Raw genomic sequence first — 20,033 nt, 5'->3', positions numbered from 1 at the left:
TACTACTACAGATCCACAATCCCTAATCCACCTCAGTATTTCTGAATGAAATATATGCACATTAAGCAGGACAAATGAAAACCAAAATCATTCATGTGATGTTTTCATGGCTTTTTGAAATTTCATCAAGATACTGCCAATAATAACTGATGGCCTGACTTTTCAATGAAGCTTGAAAAACTATCCTCCAAATATCTATGATTAACTTCTCATTTTAGAGATGGTTCACATCCTAAAGACTTTACAAATATTTATTTCAATTAGTTTCGATAAACAAATTATTCTCCAAAAACCTCTTAACTTCACTCCTTTCCTGTTACCACTGCCACTCTAGCCCAGGCCCTCATGATTTTATAGCTGTCTTATTATTTCAACAGCTTCCTATCTACCTCCCTACAGTCTAACAGTCCATCCCTTTAATCAATTCTATAACTGCTACCAGAGAAATATCCCTACAATGCATTTTATATAATACCCTCTAATTCAAAGCCTGAGACTGCATCTCACCACTCCAGAATAGTTTTTAACTACTTCCCCTGATATTTCTAATCTCTCTACATCAACGGTTCTTAAAGTATTTTCCCGAGACCAGGAGCATCAGCAACAAACAAATACTAAGTGCTAAGTGCTCAGTTAATCACTGGATTTTGAAATAACGAATTATTCATCTTTCTGAGGTAGCTACAAACTTAATTTTTAAAAAAGAAATAATTTGACTAATATTTAATAAAAACTTTCTAAAAAGAAAACTGACATTTGAGTTAAGAATTTAATAAAAAAAAGTATATTTCATCATCTTGATAGGTAATTTAAACAAATTTAAGTTTTTTTCAATCAAAACTCTACTTGTCACAAAAACTGTTTCCTTACTGTCTTTTTTTTTTTTTTTCTGATACAAAATCTTGCTGTCACCCAGGCTGGAGTGCAATGGTGCCATCTCTGCTCACTGCAACCTCCACCTCCCGGGCTCACGCAATTCTCATGCCTCAGCCTCTAGAGTAGCTGGGATTATGAGTGCCCACCATGATGCCCGGCTAATTTTTATATTTTTAGTAGAGATGGGGTTTCACCATGTTGGCCAGGCTGGTTTTGAACTCCTGACCTCAAGTGATCCACCTGCATCTGCCTCCCAAAGTGCTGGAGTTACAGGCATATGCCACCACTCCCGGCCTCTTACTGTCATTTTTAAAAAAACAGGACCAACCAGGCATGGTGGCTATGCATATAATCCCAATATTTGGGAAGCTGAGGTAGGAGGATCACTGAAACCCCAGAGTTTGAGACTGCAGTGAGCTATGATCATGCCACTGTACTCCAGCCTGGGAAACACAATGAAAACAATGTCTCTAAAAAATATACATATATTAAAATAAAATAATAGGCCGGGCACAATGGCTCACACCTGTAATCCCAGCACTTTGGGAGGCTGAGGTGGGTGAATCGCTTGAGGTGAGGAGTTCGAGACAAGCCTGGCCAACATGGTGAAACCCCACCTCTGCTAAAAAAAAATTATTACAAAAATTAGCTAGGCATGGTGGCAAATGCCCATATTCCCAGCTACTAGGGAGGCTGAGGTGGAAGAACAGCTTGAACCCAGGAGGCAGAGGTTACAGTGAGCCAAGATTACACCACTGTACTACAGCATGGGCGATGGAGTGAGACTCTGTCTCAAAAAAATAAAATAGGCCGGGTGCGGTGGCTCACACCTATAATCCCAGCACTTTGGGAGGCCGAGGCGGGCGGATCACAAGGTCAGGAGTTCAAGATCACCCTGACCAACATGGTGAAACCCCATCTCTACTAAAAATACAAAAATTAGCCGGGTGTGGTGGCAGGGGCCTATAGTCCCAGCTACTCAGGAGGCTGAGGCAGGAGAATCACTTGAACCCAGGAGGTGAAGGTTGCAGTGAGCCGAGATGGCGCCATTGCACTCCAGCCTGGGCAACAGAGCAAGACTCTGTCTCAAAATAAATAAATTAATTACAGAACCATTATCTGTATTCCTATTTTTGTAGATCCATTTAATAATAAATGCAAGCACAAAATCCATAATTTGTGCTCCTATGGAAACCTTGCAAGCACATTGCTTTAGTTATCACATACACAGAAAAACACTGTATAAAATATACTGCCAGTTTGAAGCCATGTCACCTGAACATAAATGATAGTTATAATACTAAGTTTCACATACTTCCAAATAGGAAAGATATTAAACAGAGAAATTCCGTCTCATCCAGAAAAAATTAAGTCAATATGCTAGGATTGTCTGGTTCTACAACATGGATCATATTATATATTACAATATATTACCTACTACAATATTACCTGGCAAACCGCTCCTTATCGTTAGACATCTGATCATCATCACACCTGAAGGAGAGAAAAATGATTGTTTCAAAGCATTACACTTGTTGTATCTATTTCACTCTGAAAAGTAAACTAGAAAGGGGTGAAAATATTCAATAGAAAAAAAGCCAATGGAAAAGCATCACAAAGTGATAGAAATAACAGCAGCACCCCATAGAACTTAAAAGACCCACAACTATTATTTGTCAGGTTTCTGGTATTTCCATTACCCTTACCAGACACACCAAAAAAAGATGATGATCTAATGACAACACAGCTGACTGGCCTGTCAGCACAATTCTAAAGTAAGGGGTTAGTTTTGGGGTTTTTTTTAATTCTGGTAAAAAACACATAACATTTACTGTATACCATTTTTAAGTGTACAGTTGAGTAGTGCTAACCACATTCACATTGTTGTGCAACAGATATCTAGAACTTTTTCATCTTGCAAAACTGAAACTCTATACTCATCAAACACCATTTTCTCATTTCTCCTTCACCCCAACCCCTAGCAACCACCATTTTACTTTCTGTGTCTATGAATTTGACTACTTGCAGATACCTCATGTAGGTGGAATCATACAGTAATTGTCTTTTTGTTATTGGCTTATTCTTTCAGTATAATGTCCTTAAGATTCATCCATCTTGTAGCATATGACAGGTTCTTTCTTTTTAAGGCTGAATAATATTCCCTTGTATGTACATACTACATTTTCTGTATCCATTCATCTGTCAGTGGACATTTCGGTTACTTCGACCTCTTATCTATTGCGCAAAATGGGCCAATAAACATGAGTGTGCAAATATCTCTTCAAGATTCTGCCTTCGATTATTTTGTATATATATACCCAGAAAAAAGAAGGGGGAGGCTGGGCGCAGTGGCTCACGCCTGTAATCCCAGCACTTTGGGAGGCCAACGCTGGGCGGATCACGAGGTCAAGAGATCCAGACCACTCTGGCCAACATGGTGAAACCCCATCTCTACTAAAAATACAAAAATTAGCTGGGTGTGGTGGCACGTGCTTATAGTCCCAGCTACTTGGGAGGCTGAGGCAGCAGAACCACTTGAACCTGGGAGGCGGAGGTTGCAGTGAGCTGAGATCACACTACTGCATTTGTGGCAACAGAGCGAGACTCCGTCTCAAAAAAAAAAAAAAAAAAGAAGGGGGAAAGGGAATTTGGCAGTGCTTTTCTCAGGCACAACAACCCGACTTGGTAAGATAAACTTTGATAGTCTTTTTTTATGGTTAGGAAAAGGACAAACGAACCTCTCTTTGGATCTGCATGTAGTTGTGACTACTGGATTTTATGGAAGCAATGACTGAGGGTTAGAGCTAATTCACGGGTATAAAAAAAGACTAGTGGTTACCCTCATATCTTTCATACACACAGTGAAGTTCCACTAATAGCATGTATCATTATAATTCAGGATTCTCAATAGGAGGAATTCTCAATAAAGCTGTTTGAAAAAGTCTATCTTCTCCAGAAATTGAAATCTCTTCCCTTCTTCACATTTATTGAGACTCATTAAGTCTCAAGAGACCTCTTAGAGAATTATACTTCCACTTGCAACTATTTCTTTATGATGGCCAAGTCACGGTTGTTGTTTTCAAGAGTATTTGGCAAAGTTCATCTAGTGAGTAGCCAGAAATATGAGCCTTAACTTTAAATGTTACTATAAAAAAAGAAGATAGATGCTATTAACTGTATGAAGCAATATAAAACTAAAAAATGGCAAGCAATTTACAATATGGACATCCTTTGTGTAAAAAAAACTGAGGAGATAAGTGTGTGTATGCTCACACATACACATTTATATACAATTCTATATACACTATTTTTGGAAGGATACTCAACAAACTGGAAACTGTAGTTGTCTAAAGAGTTTTGAAGGTCCAGGCTGGGGGCAGTGGCCCACACTTGTAATCCCAGCACTTTGGGAGGCCGAGCCGAGTGGATCAGGAGTTTGAGACCAGCCTGGCCAACATGGCGAAACCTTGTCGCTACTAAAAGTACAAAAATTAGCCGGGCATGGTGGCAGGCGCCTGTAATCCCAGCTACTCAGGAGGCTGAGGCAGGAGAATAGCTTGAACTCAGGAGGCGGAGGATGCAATGAGCAGAGATCGAACCAATGCACTCCAACGTGGGCAACAAGAGCGAGACTCCTCTCAAAAAAAAAAAAAAAGGAGTTCTGAAGGTCCAAAGTAAAACGAAGATGTGCTTTCACTATATATAACTCTGCACTGTTTGAAATTTTGTTGTTTTTCTTTTTTGAGGCAAGGTCGCCCAGGTTGGAGAGCAGTGGCGCAACCTCGGCTCACTGCAATCTCTGCTTCCAGGACTCAAACCACCCTCCCACCTCAGCTTCCCGAGTAGCTGAGACTACAGGCACACACCAGCACATCCAGCTAATTTTTGTAACATTTTTTGTACAGATGGAGTTTTGCCATGTTGCCCAGACTGGTCCTGAATTCCAGAGCTTAAGCGATCCACCCACCTCAGCCTCCTAAAGTGCTGGGATTACAAGTGTAAGCCACCAGGCCCAGCCTGAAATTTCTGTAATAAAATACACTTATATTACTTTCCCAATTAAAGAAAAAACTTAGTTAACAAAACAAACAAATAAGAAAAAGAAATGGGCTGGGCGTGGTGGCTCATGCCTATAATCCCAGCACTTTGGGAGGCCGAGGTGGGCGGATCACCTGAGGTCGGCAGTTCAAGACCAGCCTGACCAACATGGAGAAACCCCATCTCTACTAAAAATACAAAATTAGCCGGGCGTGGTAGTGCATGCCTGTAATCCCAGCTACTCGGGAGGCTGAGGCAGGAGAATCGCTTGAACCTGGGAGGCAGAGGTTGCGGTGAGCTGAGATCATACCATTGCACTCCAGCCTGGGCAACAAGAGTGAAAATCAGTCTCAAAAAAAAAGAAAGAAAGAAAATAAATAAATGATATTAAATCTGGGCACCCACATAATCAAATCATTTTTTTTTCATTGGGCTCCTTTATCAAATTGTCTGTTACTCAGCAACGTACAGACTACCTGGGTAATATTTTCAACTCTGGAAAGAAAAAAAGCAGGTTGCAGTCAAAGTTCTCTTCCTTTTGAGTCTTACTGTTTTTCTTACTTGAAAAGAAGACAAGCAATTGGTCTTCAGCAAGAATATCCCCCTTTTCTGAAAGAACTCCTTCATCAATATATTAAAAGGTCCATTTTCAGGCCGGGTACAGTGGCTCATGCCTGTAATCCCAACACTTTGGAAGGCCAAGGTGGGAGGATTGCTTGAGCACAGGAGTTTAAGACCAGCCTGGGCAACATCATTTTAAAATTAGCCAGGTATTACGACCCAGCTACTTGGGAGACTGAGGTGGGAGGATCTCTTGAGCCCTGGAGGTCGAGGCTGTAGTGAGCCGAGACTGTGCCACTGCACTCCAGTCTGGGTGACAGAGTAAGACCCTGTCTCAGAAAAATAAGAAGAAAATAGGCTGGACATGGTGGCTTATGCCTATAACCCCAGCCCTTTGGGAAGCTGAGGCGGGTGGACCACTTAAGGCCAAGAGTTCAAGACCAGTCTGGCTAACATGGTGAAACTCCGTCTCTACTAAAAATACAAAAATTAGCCAGGTGTGGTAGTCCCAGCTACTTAGGAGGCTGAGGCACTAGAATTGCTTGAACCTGGAAGGCAGAAGTGGTAGTGAGCCAAGATTGCAGCACTGCACTCCAGCCTGGGCAACAGAGGAAGACTCTGTCTCAAAAAAACAAACAAATAAATAGTCCATTTTAAAAGCTCCAGAATATTAACTACTCAAAAATACAAATTCCTCACACCTGTAATCCCAGCACTTTGGGAGGCCGAGGAGGGCGGATCACGAGGTCAAGAGATCGAGACCATCCTGCCCAACATGGTGAAACCCTGTTTCTACTAAAAATACAAAAATTAGCCCTCTCCCTTTCCCTCTCCATCTCCCTCTCCCCACGGTCTCCCTCTCCCCACGGTCTCCCTCTCCCTCTCTTTCCATGGTCTCCCTCTGATGCCAAGCCGAAGCTGGACTGTACTGCTGCCATCTCCGCTCACTGCAACATCCCTGCCTGATTCTCCTGCCTCAGCCTGCCGAGTGCCTGCCATTGCAGGCGTGCGCCGCCACGCCTGACTGGTTTTCGTATTTTTTTGGTGGAGACGGGGTTTCGCTGTGTTGGCCGGGCTGGTCTCCAGCTCCTAACCGCGAGTGATCCGCCAGCCTCGGCCTCCCGAGGTGCCGGGATTGCAGACGGAGTCTCGTTCACTCAGTGCTCAATTTTGCCCAGGCTGGAGTGCAGTGGCGTGATCTCAGCTCACTACAACCTCCACCTCCCAGCCGCCTGCCTTGGCCTCCCAAAGTGCCGAGATTGCAGCCTCTGCCTGGCCGCCACCCCGTCTGGGAAGTGAGGAGCATCTCTGCCTGGCCGCCCATCGTCTGGGATGTGAGGAGCCCCTCTGCCCGGCTGCCCAGTCTGGGAAGTGAGGAGCGCCTCTTCCCAGCCGCCATCCCGTCTAGGAAGTGAGGAGGGTCTCTGCCCCGCAGCCCATCCTCTGAGATGTGGGGAGCGCCTCTGCCCCGCCGCCCCGTCTGGGAGGTGAGGAGCGCCTCTGCCCAGCCACGACCCCGTCTGGGAGGTGAGGAGCCCCTCCGCCCAGCAGCCGCCCCATCTGAGAAGTGAGGAGCCCCTCCACCCGGCAGCCGCCCCGTCTGAGAAGTGAGGAGGCCCTCTGCCCGGCAGCCGCCCCGTCTGAGAAGTGAGGAGCCCCTCCGCCCCGCAGCCACCCCGTCCGGCAAGTGAGGAGCGTCTCCGCCCGGCAGCCTCCACCCGGCCAGCTGCCCCGTCCGGGAGAGAGGCAGGGGCCGCCCCCACCCGGCCAGCCGCCCCGTCCGGGAGGGTGGTGGGGGCGCCTCCGCCCGGCCGCTGCCCCGTCCGGGAGGTGGGGGGCGCCTCTGCCCGGCCGCCCCTTCTGGGAAGTGAGGAGCCCCTCTGCCCGGCCGCCACCCCGTCTGGGAGGTGTACCCAACAGCTCATTGAGAACGGGCCATGATGACGATGGCGGTTTTGTCGAATAGAAAAGGGGGAAATGTGGGGAAAAGATAGAGAAATCAGATTGTTGCTATGTCTGTGTAGAAAGAAGTAGACATAGGAGACTCCATTTTGTTCTGTACTAAGAAAAATTCTTCTGCCTTGGGATGCTGTTGATCTATGACCTTACCCCCAACCCAGTGCTCTCTGAAACATGTGCTGTGTCCACTCAGGGTTAAATGGATTAAGGGCGGTGCAAGATGTGCTTTGTTAAACAGATGCTTGAAGGCAGCATGAGCATTAAGAGTCATCACCACTCCCTAATCTCAAGTACCCAGGGACACAAACACTGTGGAAGGCCACAGGGTCCTCTGCCTAGGAAAACCAGAGACCTTTGTTCACTTGTTTATCTGCTGACCTTCCCTCCACTATTGTCCTATGACCCTGCCAAATCCCCCTCTGCGAGAAACACCCAAGAATGATCAATAAAAAAGAAAATTAATAAAAAAAAAAATACAAAAATTAGCTGGGCATGGTGGCACGCACCTGTAGTCCCGGCTACTTGGGAGGCTGAGGCAGGAGAATCGCTAGAACCCAGGAGGCGGAGGTTGCAGTGAGCCGAGATTGCACCACTGCACTCCTGGCGACAGAGCAAGACTCCGTCTCAAAAAAAAAAAAAAAAAAAAAAAAAAATACAAATTCCAATTCCTGCTACCTATAAGAGGTGTCAACAGGTGTCAGAGGGTATGACGGAGTCACAGATTAATGACACCTCAACCAATGAATTACACCTCTCAGTATGTACTTCCTTGTGTAACCCCCTCACACACTTATACCTGGAACATATGACTTGCTTTGGCCAATGGGACATAAGCAAATGTCATATAAGCAGAGGCTTGATAAGCACTTGCACACTGGGATTTGTGCTGTAGACTGTAGCCATCACCACATGAAAAAATTCAGTCTGGCCTCCTTGAGGATAAAAAAACACATAGACAGAAATACCCAGCCATCCCAGCTGAGTCCAGTTCTCAGCTGACCAGCTGAGAATGCAGTCTTATGAGTGAGTCTAGGTGAGATAAGCAGAATAAACATGCAGTCAATCCACAGAATTGAGAAATAACGAACTGTTGTTCTTTTTAGGCTATGAAGTAGTAGAGAACTGATACAGAGGGTTTGTAAATGCCGTCCTCTCCTCACTGAGGTCCTTTCTCTAGAGATATTAACGGAATGCTTAAAAATTTTCTGAGATATATGAATATTTATAGTTTTAGGATGAAGTACTCTCCTTAGACCTAAGGACAAAAATTTACAAGTCAGAAGTATAAAGATCATAAACTAATTTTTAATATCAGACATCTAAGGAAAGTTTTTCAGTCTCTTACCTCAAAAATTTACTGTTCCCTTCTCCATCATCATCAAAATCCAGCCTGAGGAAAGCCAACAACAAATACTTTAAGCCTGCTGATAATACAAAACATTAAGAAGTTAAAATTTCTCAACACAAGCTACCGGAACACCCACCCAAATGGAAGAATGGAAAGAGGAAGTGGCAGAAGTCAAACAAAGCTACATTTCCTCTTGTTCATAGTCCCAAACTAGGCAAAGAAGTACAAAACTGGGGCCAGGAGTGGTGGCTCACGCCTGTAATCCCAGCACTTTGGAAGGCTGAGGTGGGTGGATCACCTGAGGTCAGGAGTTCGAGATCAGCCTGGCCAACATGCTGAAACCCCATCTCTACTAAAAATACAAAAATTAGCTGGGCATGGTGGCGGGCGCCTGTAATCTCAGCTACTCAGGAGGCTGAGGCAGGAGAATTGCTGGAACCCGGGAGGTGGAGGTTTCAGTGAGCCAAGATCGCGCCATTGCACTCAAGCCTGGGCGACAACTGCAAGACTCCATCTCAAAAAAAAAAAAAGTACAAAACTGGGCAATAGAAACAAAAGTACCTTCTGCTACCTTAACACTTTCCTAGAGTAGCAGTCAATCTTTGCCAGAGTTTTCAATCAGACTACAACCTCTGTAAAGGGAGCAGGAATCCACTCAGAAAAAATAAGAAAAAATTAACGTAAATAATTCAGGTCCATGTTTCATTTCTAGAGTCTGCTCTAAGCCGTGTTACCAAATTTCTGAAACATCTTTCAAAGCAGTGATCTTACATAAAGGAGTGACTTAATACCTACGAAGATTGTTAGATAATGTTTCTTTCCTTCATTGATCTAATAAACATGTAATATATACTTCATTCAAGACACTGTGCTAGGTGAGGTAAAAACAAGAACCTTGCCCTCAAGGGGCTCTTCACCTAGAGAAATACAAATATAAAACAAGTGAGAATAGGAAAGTGTCACATAAGGGGTACAATCAACATGCTACAGACATTCAGGGAAAGAAGAAGTGAATTTCTTTAAAGGAGATTAGGAAAGATTATAAACAATAAAATAGGCCGATCCCCTTGTAATCTCTGTACACTATTGAACTAAAATATTGCTCATGTTACCACCTTAACCTAGTGATCACTCTTTTTACTTCTACTATTGGGATACCTTGATATTATGGGCCTCTAGATGGGTCGCATTTGAAGTACACATACAGCATCAATCCTGAAAGTGTTTGCTCCTCTTCCTCCTTCCTGAATCCCCTAATCTGGTCACCTGTAAAATCCTATCTATCTACCCAGTAACTCAAATTCTTTCTTTCTCTCTATCTCTTCCTTTCTTTCTTTTTAAGAGACAAGCTCTCACTCTGTTACTCAGGCTGGAGTACAGTGGCATGATCAAGCTCACTGCCACCTTGAGCTCCTGGGCTCAAGGGATCCTCCCATCTTGGCCTCCCAACTAGCTGGAACTATAGGAGCCCACCACTGCACTCAACTAAATTTTTTTATTTTAAAAAATCTCAGCCGGGCATGGTTGCTCACACCTGTAGTCCCAGCACTTTGGGAGGCCAAGGCGAGCAGACTGCTTGAACTCAGGAGTTTAAGACCAGCCTGGGCAACACGGTGAAATCCCGTCTCTACAAAACATACAAAAACTAACCAGGCATGGTGGCGCATGTGTAGTCCCAGCTACTTGGGTTGGGGGGGCGGGAGGGGCTGCAGGCCTTGAGTCTGGGAGGTCAAGGCTGCAGTGAGCTGAGATTGGGCCACTGCACTCCAACCTCAGTGACATGGCAAGACCCTGTCTCAAAAAAGAAAAGGGGCCAGCCACTGTGGCTCACATCTGCAATCCCAGCACTTCGGGAAGCTGAGGCAGGCGGATCACTTGAGGTCAGGAGTTCAAGACCAGCCCAGTCAACATGGTGAAACCTCGTCTCTACTAAAAATACAAAAATTAGCTGGGTGTGGTGGCAGGCACCTGTAATCCCAGCTACTCGGGAGGCTGAGGCATGAGAATTGCCTGAACCCGGGAGGCAGAGGTTGCAGTGAGCCAAAATTGCGCCACTGCACTCCAGCCTAGGCAACAAGAGCGAAACTACATCTCAAAAAAAAAAAAGGGAAAGGGAAAGAGAGGGAAGGAGGGAGGGAAAGGTAATTGCTAAGTCAAAGAAAAAAAATGAAGGAAGGAAGGAAAAGAAAGATAATTGCTAAGTCAAAGAAAAAAATAATCTCGCCATTTTCCCCAGGCTGGTCTTGAATTCCTGGGCTCAAGTAATCCTCCTACCTCACCCTCCCAAAGTGCTGGCACTACAGGCATGAGCCTCCGTGCTCAGCCCAATAACTCTATTTCTAAGAATCTAAAGAAATAATATGAAATAGGAAAAAAAAGTTTAGGTACAAAGAAGTTCTTTTTAGCATCATATGTAACAGCAAAATCTTCAAAACAATTTAGATGTCCCAAAATAGGAAGTTAAGCACATCCTTTCACGCAACCATTAAAAATTATGTTTATGGCTGTGCGCAGTGGCTCATGCCTGTAATCCCAGCACTTTGAGAAGCCAAGGCAGGCGGATCACGAAGTCAGGAGATTGAGACCATCCTGGCTAATATGGTGAAACCCCGTCTCTACTAAAAATACAAAAAAAAAAAAAATTAGCCAGACGTGGTGGTGGACGCCTGTAGTCCCAGCTACTCGGGAGGCTGAGGCAGGAGAATAGCATGAACCCAGGAGACGGGGCTTGCAGTGAGCCAAGATCGCATCACCGCACTCCAGCCTGGACAACAAAGCGAGACTACGCCTCAAAAAAAAAAAAAAAAAAAAAAATTATGTTTATATAGAATATGTAACAATATTTTTTTAAAGGGCCAGGTACAGTAGGTCATGTCTGTAATCCCAACACTTTAGGACGTCGAGATGGGAGGGCTGCTTGAGCCTAGGAGTTTTAGACCAGCCTGGTCAACGTAGTGAGACCGTGTCTTTAAAAAAAAAAAAAAAAATTAGCCAGGTATGGTGGCATGTGCCTGTGGTCCCAGCTACTCGGAGAACTGAAGTAGGAGGATTGCTTCCTGGGCCCAGGAAGTTGAGGCTACAATGAGCCATGATCATGCCACTGCACTCCAGCCTGGGCAACAGAGCAAGACTCTGTCTCCGAAATGTGTGTGTGTGTGTATTGCTTATTATTTATATAAGGTGCCAAAATGTGTGTGTGCGTGTGTATTGCTTATTATTTATATAAGGTGAAAAGACCAGGCCATGTAAAACTATATAATTACATAACTATTAAAAACAATTTACATATAAAGACTGAAGGACATGCACTAAAAAACATGGTAGTAGATTTTGGCCTTTTTATTGTTCTTTCTAACTTTCTGTATTTTCCAATCTTTCTTTAAAAGAAATATGGGCCGGGTGCAGTGGCTCGTGCCTGTAATCCCAGCACTTCGGGAGGCCAAGGCGGGTGGATCACGAGGTCAGGAGATCGAGACCATCCTGGCTAACACAGTGAAACCCCGTCTCTACTGAAAATACAAAAAAATTAGTTGGGCATCATGGCGGGCGCCTGTAGTCCCAGCTACTCGGGAGGCTGAGACAGGAGAATGGCGTGAACCTGGGAGGTGGAGGTTACAGTGAGCTGAGATTGCACCACTGCACTCCAGCCTGGGCAACAGAGCGAGACTCCATCTCAAAAAAATAAAAAATAAAATAAATAAATAAAAGAAATATTAGGCCGGGCATGGTGGCTCATGCCTGTAATCCCAGCACTTTGGGAGGCCAAGGTGGGCATATCACCTGAGGTCAGGAGTTCGAGACCAGCCTGGCCAATGTGGTGAAATCCCATCTCTACTAAAAATACAAAAATTAGCTGGGCGTGGTGGTGCACGCCTGTAGTCCCAGCTGCCTGGGAGGCTGAGGCAGGAGAATCCCTTGAACCAGAGAGGTGGAGATTGCAGTGAGCCAAGATCACGCCACTGCACTCCAGCCTGGCAAAAGAGCAAGACTCTGCCTCGAAAATAAATAAATAAATAAAAATAAAAGAAATATTAAAAGACTTCTTTTAGGACAGGTGAAGTGGCTCACGCCTGTAATCCCAGTACTTTGGGAGGCCAAGGCAGGAGGACTGCTTGAGCAGGAGTTTGAGGCTGCAGTGGGCCATGATTGTGCCTCTGCACTCCAGCCAGGGTACAAGACCCTGTCTCTAAAAAAACCAAAAAGAAAATTTTTAAAGACTTCCTTTAATATATTTTTCTGATTACCAATCATACATGTTCATTTCAAAAATCTGAAAAATCAAAAACAAAAGAAACCATAAGTCACCCATAATACTATTACCCAGAAATGTGGTATATATTCTTTCAGTTTTTTCCTATGTACATGTTATACATATCTTTTGACAGTGAAATACTATAATGCTGTAACCTTTCTTAATAGATTGTGAACATCTTTCTACACTGAAACATATTTGTCGCTTATAACTACATAGCATTCCATTTTAAATATACTATGACTTTCTCAAGTGATGCCCTAATTTTGATATTTATAATACTTTTGTTTGTTACTGTACATAAACATAACACAGTGTTTAAAGAGTAAGCTACAAAGCTAAACCCCTAAGGTTCATATCCTATATCTGACACTTACTAGCTTTACAATCTTAGAAAGTTACTTATTTAGCTTATGCTTCAGCAAATGGTTAAAATCTGTAAAGCTACTGAACATATAGCAAGTCTTAATATGTTACTCATGTTACCACTGAACCCAAGCATCACTCTTCCATTACTATTGGTGGGACAAAACTTAAAGACTGGTTATAATTAGCTGCACAATTTTTAAAAAGAAAAAGAAGGAAAAAGGAAAATTTAATACCAAAAAGTAAATAAACTAGTGCCCATTCTTCCAGGCCCCTCTAAGGCAACCTCCTTTCTGAAGCTTTTCTCAGTCTTTACCAACAAATGCATATTTCCATACACAGAAAAACATAGTATCAAATTTGTTCCTAACAAAACTAGGCATATTCTATCATATATTCATGTGTATAATAATTATTTCTATCAGAACACAACCAACTTAGAAACAAGGACTGTGTCTTATTCATCTTTGTATCCTACTTGGAATCAGCACAATGCCATAACACTAATTAGGAATTTAATAAATACTTTTGGAGCTGAATGGACTCTGCATTCCAAACCAAGCAACATATCAATAACTTAGAAGACAGCTATTCTAGAGCTCAGCATTCTCTAAATTCAGAAAAGCAGCCTACCAAAATGATTTTGGGAAAACAGAAACAAAGCTTAATGAAAGCAGCAAACAGTTTTCTCAGGCATAGTAAAATCTCTGGGCTTAGCTACAGTCCTTTATCTTACAGAAATTTTGGTTTAAAAAAAGAACTGCTTACGGGAAACTTGGATAAAAACATAAATTCTTCATAAACAAAAATACAGGGACTAAGGAGACTTATATGACAGTAGTGTAGTAAGTAATCAAGTTGAAGTGAGATGGTCAGGAACAGCGAAGTGAGTTCAGCAACTAAATAAATTCAGCAACTAAAGTTGGTTTATAGGAGAGATATTCATAACACACTACACTCAAACTCACCCTGGTCGCCGCTTAATAGCCCTCTGGACAATGGCTCCTCCACCTTGAATTCCAGGTCCAGGGTTTCCAGAGGCAATGGCTGGACCCAGTGATGGTACATCTGATGTCATTTCTGTCAGGAAAATAATGAAGTAAACATTTTTAAAAAGACAGTCCTTGCTTATCATCAGTATCATCAAGTTAGCTAAAAGAAAGGTTCAAGCTATAGACAAAATCTCAGCAGTTTGCTAAAAATCCCAAATGCTCATATCCAGATTGCTCTTCTTGATTTTTTTTTTTTTTAAGACCAGGTCTCACTCTGTTGCCTGGGCTAGAGTGCACTGGTATAATCACTGGTATAGGTCACTACAGCCTCAAACTCCTGGGCTCAAGCAATCCTCCCACCTCAGCTTCTGGAATAGCTAGGACTACAGGCCCGCACTACCACACCCAGTTAATTTTTTTTTTTTTTTTTTAGAGATGGGGTCTTGATATGTTGCCCAGGCTGGTCTTGAACGCCTAGCTCCAAGAGATCGTCCTGCTTTGGCATCCCAAAGTGCTGGGATTATAGGCATGAGCCACCACACACGGTCTCTTCTTGAATTCTTACACTGGTATGAGATATCCCCATACTTCAGTTCCCCCCATGTCATAGAGTTTGGAAGAAGTACTATATTCTGCAAACTTCATGTTAAAAAGCTTATACATACATAACAATATACTAATATTGTATAGACTTAATAATATACTAATTTTAAAAAATACATACATAAATGGGTTTATACATTTCATTCATGCAACAAATATTTATAACTTATTTTATTTATTGTGATTGGAAAATACAGAAAACCCCAAAGGAAAAATCACCTAAATTCCAATACTTAAAAGAAAATTCTGTAAAGTAAAACTGAAAGTCCCTCATTATTGTCTCCCTTTCCTGCCCCCCGTACCTCTCCTCTCTCCTTCCAATTCGATCTCATCCCCCAGCAGTAACCATTAGTAACAGCTGAGTACTTTTTTTTTTTTTTTAAGACAGGGTCTCACTTTGTCCAGCCCAGGCTGGAGTACAGTGGCATGATCATGGCTTACTGCAGCCTCAACCTCCCGGGCTCCAGTGATCCTCCTGTCTCAGCTTCCTAAGTAGCTGGGACTACAGATGGGTACCACCACACCTCGGTGATTTTTTTTTTTCTTTTTTTTTCTTTGTAGAGATAGGGTCTCACTGTGTTCCCCAGGCTGGTCTCAAACTCCTGAGCTCAAGCAATACTCCCACCTCAGCTTCCCAAAGCACTGGAATTACAGGTTTGAGCCACTGAGCCCAGCCCTGAGTATATTTTCTCTTATTTTTCAATCTCAGTTTATATATACCTAACTCTGTAATCAAAAAGAGGTGCAGGCTGGGCACAGTGGCGGATGCCTGTAATCCTGGAGCTTTGGGAGACCAAGGTGGGCAGGTCACTTGAGCCCAGGAGTTCGAGACTAGCCTTTGCAACACAGTGAAACCTCATCTGTACAAAAAATACAAGTTAGCCAGCATGGTGGCCCATGCCTGTAGTCCCAGCTACTCAAGAGGTTGATGTAGGAGGATCACTTGAGCCTGGGAAGTCGAGGCTGCAGTGAGTCGTGATTGCACCACTGCACTCCACCTTGGGCAACAGAGCAAGATCCTGTCTAAAAAAAAAAAAAGGGTGCATTTTTCTCTTAGTAAAAAATGGAGGCCTGATCTTCAACTTGCTCGTCATTTCAATATACATCATGAATATCTATCTACACACATCTCATTGTTTTTTGTTAGTTCATACTGTATAATGTACAATATTTTGTGCATCAAATAACACTACGAACAGAGTGAAAAGGCAACCCATGGAATAGAAAAAAAAATTCTTTTTTTTTTTTTTTCTTTTTGAGTTAGAGTCTCACTCTGTCGCCCAGGCTGGAGTGCAGTGGCGCGATCTTGGCTCCCTGCAACCTCCAACTCTCGGGTTCAAGTGATTCTCGAGCCTCAGCCTCCCAAATAGCTGGGATTACAGGCACGCACCACCACGCCTGGCTAATTTTTGTATTTTTATTAGAGATGGGGTTTCACCATGTTGGCCAGGCTGGTCTTTAACTCCTGACCTCAAGTGATCCGCCCACCTCAGCCTCCCAAAATGCTAGGATTACAGGCATGAGCCACCGTGCCCAGCAGAAAAAAAAATTTTCGAATCATATATGCAACACAGAATATCCAAAATATATAAAGAGTGGCCAGGCACGGTGGCTCACACCTGTAATCCCAGCACTTTGGGAGGCCAAGGTGGGCATATCACCTGAGGTCAGGAGTTCGAGACCAGCCTGATCAACATGGTGAAATCCCATCTCTACTAAAAATACAACAATTAGCCAGGCATGGTGGTGGGCACCTGTAATCCCAGCTACTCGGGAAGCTGAGGCAGGGAGAATTAATTGAACCCAGGAGGCAGAGGTTGCAGTGAACCAAGATCGCACCACTGCACTCCAGCCTGAGCGACAGAGAAAGACTCTGCCTCAAAAAAATAAACAAATAAAAAATAAAACAAAATATATAAAGAGCTCCTACAACTCAACAAAAAGCAAACCCAATTTTAAAATGGGCAAAGAACTTGAACAAGCATTTCTACAAAGAAGATATACTAATGGCCAATAAATACATGTAAAGTGCTCAACATAACCAATCGCTAGGGAAATGCAAATCAAAACCACAATGAGAAAGCATTTGCTACTCATTAAGATGACTATTATCCAAAAATATATAAATAAATAAAGGGTTGGCAAGGATGTGGAGAAATTAAAACCCTTATGCACTGCTAGTGGAAATGTAAAATGGCGTAACGGCAATAGAAAACAGTATGGAGATGCCTCCAAAAATTAAAAATAAAGCTGGGTGCAGTGGTGCGCACCTGTAGTCTCAGCTACTCGGGGTCTGAGGCAGGAGAATCTTGAGTCCAAGATCAGGCTGGGAAACACAGCAAGACAACGTCGCAAAAAAAAAATTAAATTAAAAATAGAATTACCACATGATCCAGCAATTCCACCTCTGGGTATATACCTGAAAGAATTGAAAGCAGGGTCTCAAAGAAACATTTGTATACCCACGTTCACAGAAGTACTATTCAACAGTAGTCAAGGGTGAGGGCAACCCAAGTGTCTATCTACAGGTTAACGGATAAAGAAACTGTGGGGCTGAACATGGTGGCTTACACCTGTAAGGCTAGCACTTTAAAAGGCCGAGGGAGGAGGATCATTTGAGTCCAGAAGTTCAAGACCACCCTGGGCAACATAGTGAGACCCTATCTCTAAAAAAAATGAACAAAATTGGCCATACATGTGGTATGTGCCTGATTACAGGCATGAGTCACCACGCCCAGCCAGGGTTTCGGTAATTTTTACCCAAAAAAAAGGGTCATACTATACAAACAGTCCTGACTTATAATGGTTCCATGTAGGGCTTTTCACCTTTATGATAGTGGGAAACCATTACAATTTCAGTGTAATGTACAGTGTTCTGTAAATTACATAATATCCAGTACTTTATTATAAAGTAGAATTTAAGTTAGATTATTTTGCCCACTGCAGGCTAATGTAAGTATTCCACACACATTTAAGGTAGTCTAGGCTAAGAATAGGTTAAGTGTATTAAATGTATTTTTGACTTAGGATGTTTTCAATTTACAATGGGTTTATCAAGCCATAACCCCACCATAAGTACAGATGTACTTATTCTGAACTTTTTCCCTTCCACGTAACAATATATTGCTATGGCAATAAATACACACGTAGATCATTCTTTTTAACAGTTACATAGTACTCTGTACTGTAAATGTATAGTTATGACATTCAAACCTTCACTATTATAAATAATGTTTCAAGGAACATCATTGTGTATCTTCATGCACAGGTGCCAGTACTTCCATTTTATTTCTGAAAATGACTCCCTGGGCCTAAGAGTAGACACATTTAAAACTTTCATTACCCATTACCTGCCAAGGAGGTTATACCAATTTAAAGCCTCATCCACTGCATCAATTTAGCCATACCTCCAACAGCACTGTGTTTTGGGAATCCTTCAAATTTGTGGTCATTTTCTTGGTAAAAAACAATTATCACTGTTAGTTTAACATACATTAAGGCTGAGTATATTTTTATGTTACTGCTAATTTTTCTATTTCAGCCTATAAATTTGAAATAGTAAGCATATGTTACTTTCCTAAGAAAAAACACTTTTTCCATTAAAAAAAAAAGTTCAGGGCCAAGTGCAGTGGCTCATGCCTATAATCCCAGCACTTTGGGAGGTCAAGGCATGAGGATTGCTTGAGCTCAGGAGTTCAAAACTAGCCTGAGCAACATAGTGAGATCCTGCCTCTGTTAAAAAAAAAAAAAAAAAAAAAGTTCATACTTTTAGTAATACGTTTATATAGGATATAAGAGTACCATGGAGTCAAACCTGTAATCCTAGCACTTTGAGAGGCCGAGGCAGGCAGATCACGACATCAGGAGTTCGAGACCAGCCTGGCCAATACAGTGAAACTCCGTGTCTACTAAAAATACAAAAATTAGCCAGGCATGGTGGCGCACACCTGTAGTCCCAGCTACTCGGGAGGCTGGGGCAGAAGAATCGCTTGAACACAAAAGGCGGAGGTTGCAATGAGCCAAGATTGTGCCACTGCACTCTAGCCTGGGTGACAGAGCAAGATTCCGTCTCAAAAAAAAAAAAAAAAAAAAAAGATTACCATGGAGGCCAGGCACGGTGGCTGATGCCTGTAACCCCAGCACTTTAGGAGGCTGAGGTGGGTAGATCACTTAAGGTCAAGTTTGAGACTAGCCTGACCAACACGGCAAAATCCCGTCTCTACTAAAAATACAAAAATTAGTCAGGTGTGGTGGTGCACGTCTATAATCCCAGCTACTTGGGAGACTGAGGCATGAGAATCGCCTGGGAGGCAAAGGCTGCAGTGAGCCGAGATCACGCCACTGCACTCCAGCCTGGGCAACAGAATGAGACTCTGTCTCAAAAAAAAAAAAAAAGAGTGCCAGGTAAATTCAGAGAAGATAATCCTGGTTTAAATTAAGGCCTGGCATAGTACTTGCAGAGAAGATGCTCAATATGAAGAGGAAACTGAAGGAAATAAAGAAGGCAGGCAACCAGCCCATGGGGAAGTTTCAAAAAGGTAAATCAAGCTGGGCCTTAAAAAAAGTAAAGGAGACCAGGCACAGTGGCTCACGCCTGTAATCCCAACACTTTGGGAGGCCGAGGTGGGTGGATCACCTAAGGTCAGGAGTTCGAGACCAGCCTGACCAACATGGTGAAACCCCGTCTCTACTAAAAATATAAAAAATTACCAGGCGCCTGTAATCCCAGCTACTCAGGAGGCTGAGATAGGAGAACTGCTTGAACCCAGGAGGCAGAGGTTGCAGTGAACCAATCGAGCCACTGAACTCCAGCCTGGGCAACAAGAGCAAAACTCCGTCTCAAAAAAAAAAAGTAAAGAAGAAGAAAAAGGCATTCCACATAGATAAAAGTACATGAGCAAGTCTAAAGGGAGATATGAAAATACAGTTATGTATCACTTAACAACAGGAATATGTTCTGAGAAATGTGTCATTAGGAGATTTCAACATTGTGTGAATATCATTGAGTATACTTACACAAATCTAGATGGTACAGCCA

General features: G+C 43.0%; 1 protein-coding gene across 25 annotated transcripts in view; it reads right to left on the bottom strand.

Moving 5' to 3' along the window:
• Positions 1-20,033, bottom strand: part of ARNT (aryl hydrocarbon receptor nuclear translocator) — a 66,607-nt gene that overhangs the window by 33,850 nt on the left and 12,724 nt on the right. For 4 of the 25 annotated variants that reach the window (XM_054670666.2, XM_054670678.1, XM_054670672.2 and 1 more), the window contains exons 2-5: positions 17,266-17,321; positions 14,369-14,480; positions 8,780-8,824; positions 2,326-2,370 (exon numbers count right to left, since the gene is read on the bottom strand). In XM_054670666.2, coding sequence (XP_054526641.2) covers positions 2,326-2,370; positions 8,780-8,824; positions 14,369-14,480; positions 17,266-17,321 — 258 coding nt within the window. Of the gene's footprint in view, positions 1-2,325; positions 2,371-8,779; positions 8,859-14,368; positions 14,481-17,265; positions 17,415-20,033 lie in introns of all 25 variants that reach the window. The other 21 variants (XM_063813877.1, XM_063813879.1, XM_063813880.1 and 18 more) reach the window with 8 other exon arrangements.

This window comes from Pan troglodytes, chromosome 1, assembly GCF_028858775.2.
Source record: "Pan troglodytes isolate AG18354 chromosome 1, NHGRI_mPanTro3-v2.0_pri, whole genome shotgun sequence".
NCBI classification, from domain to species: Eukaryota; Metazoa; Chordata; class Mammalia; order Primates; family Hominidae; genus Pan; species Pan troglodytes.
This window is presented reverse-complemented; position numbering and strand designations above follow the sequence as displayed.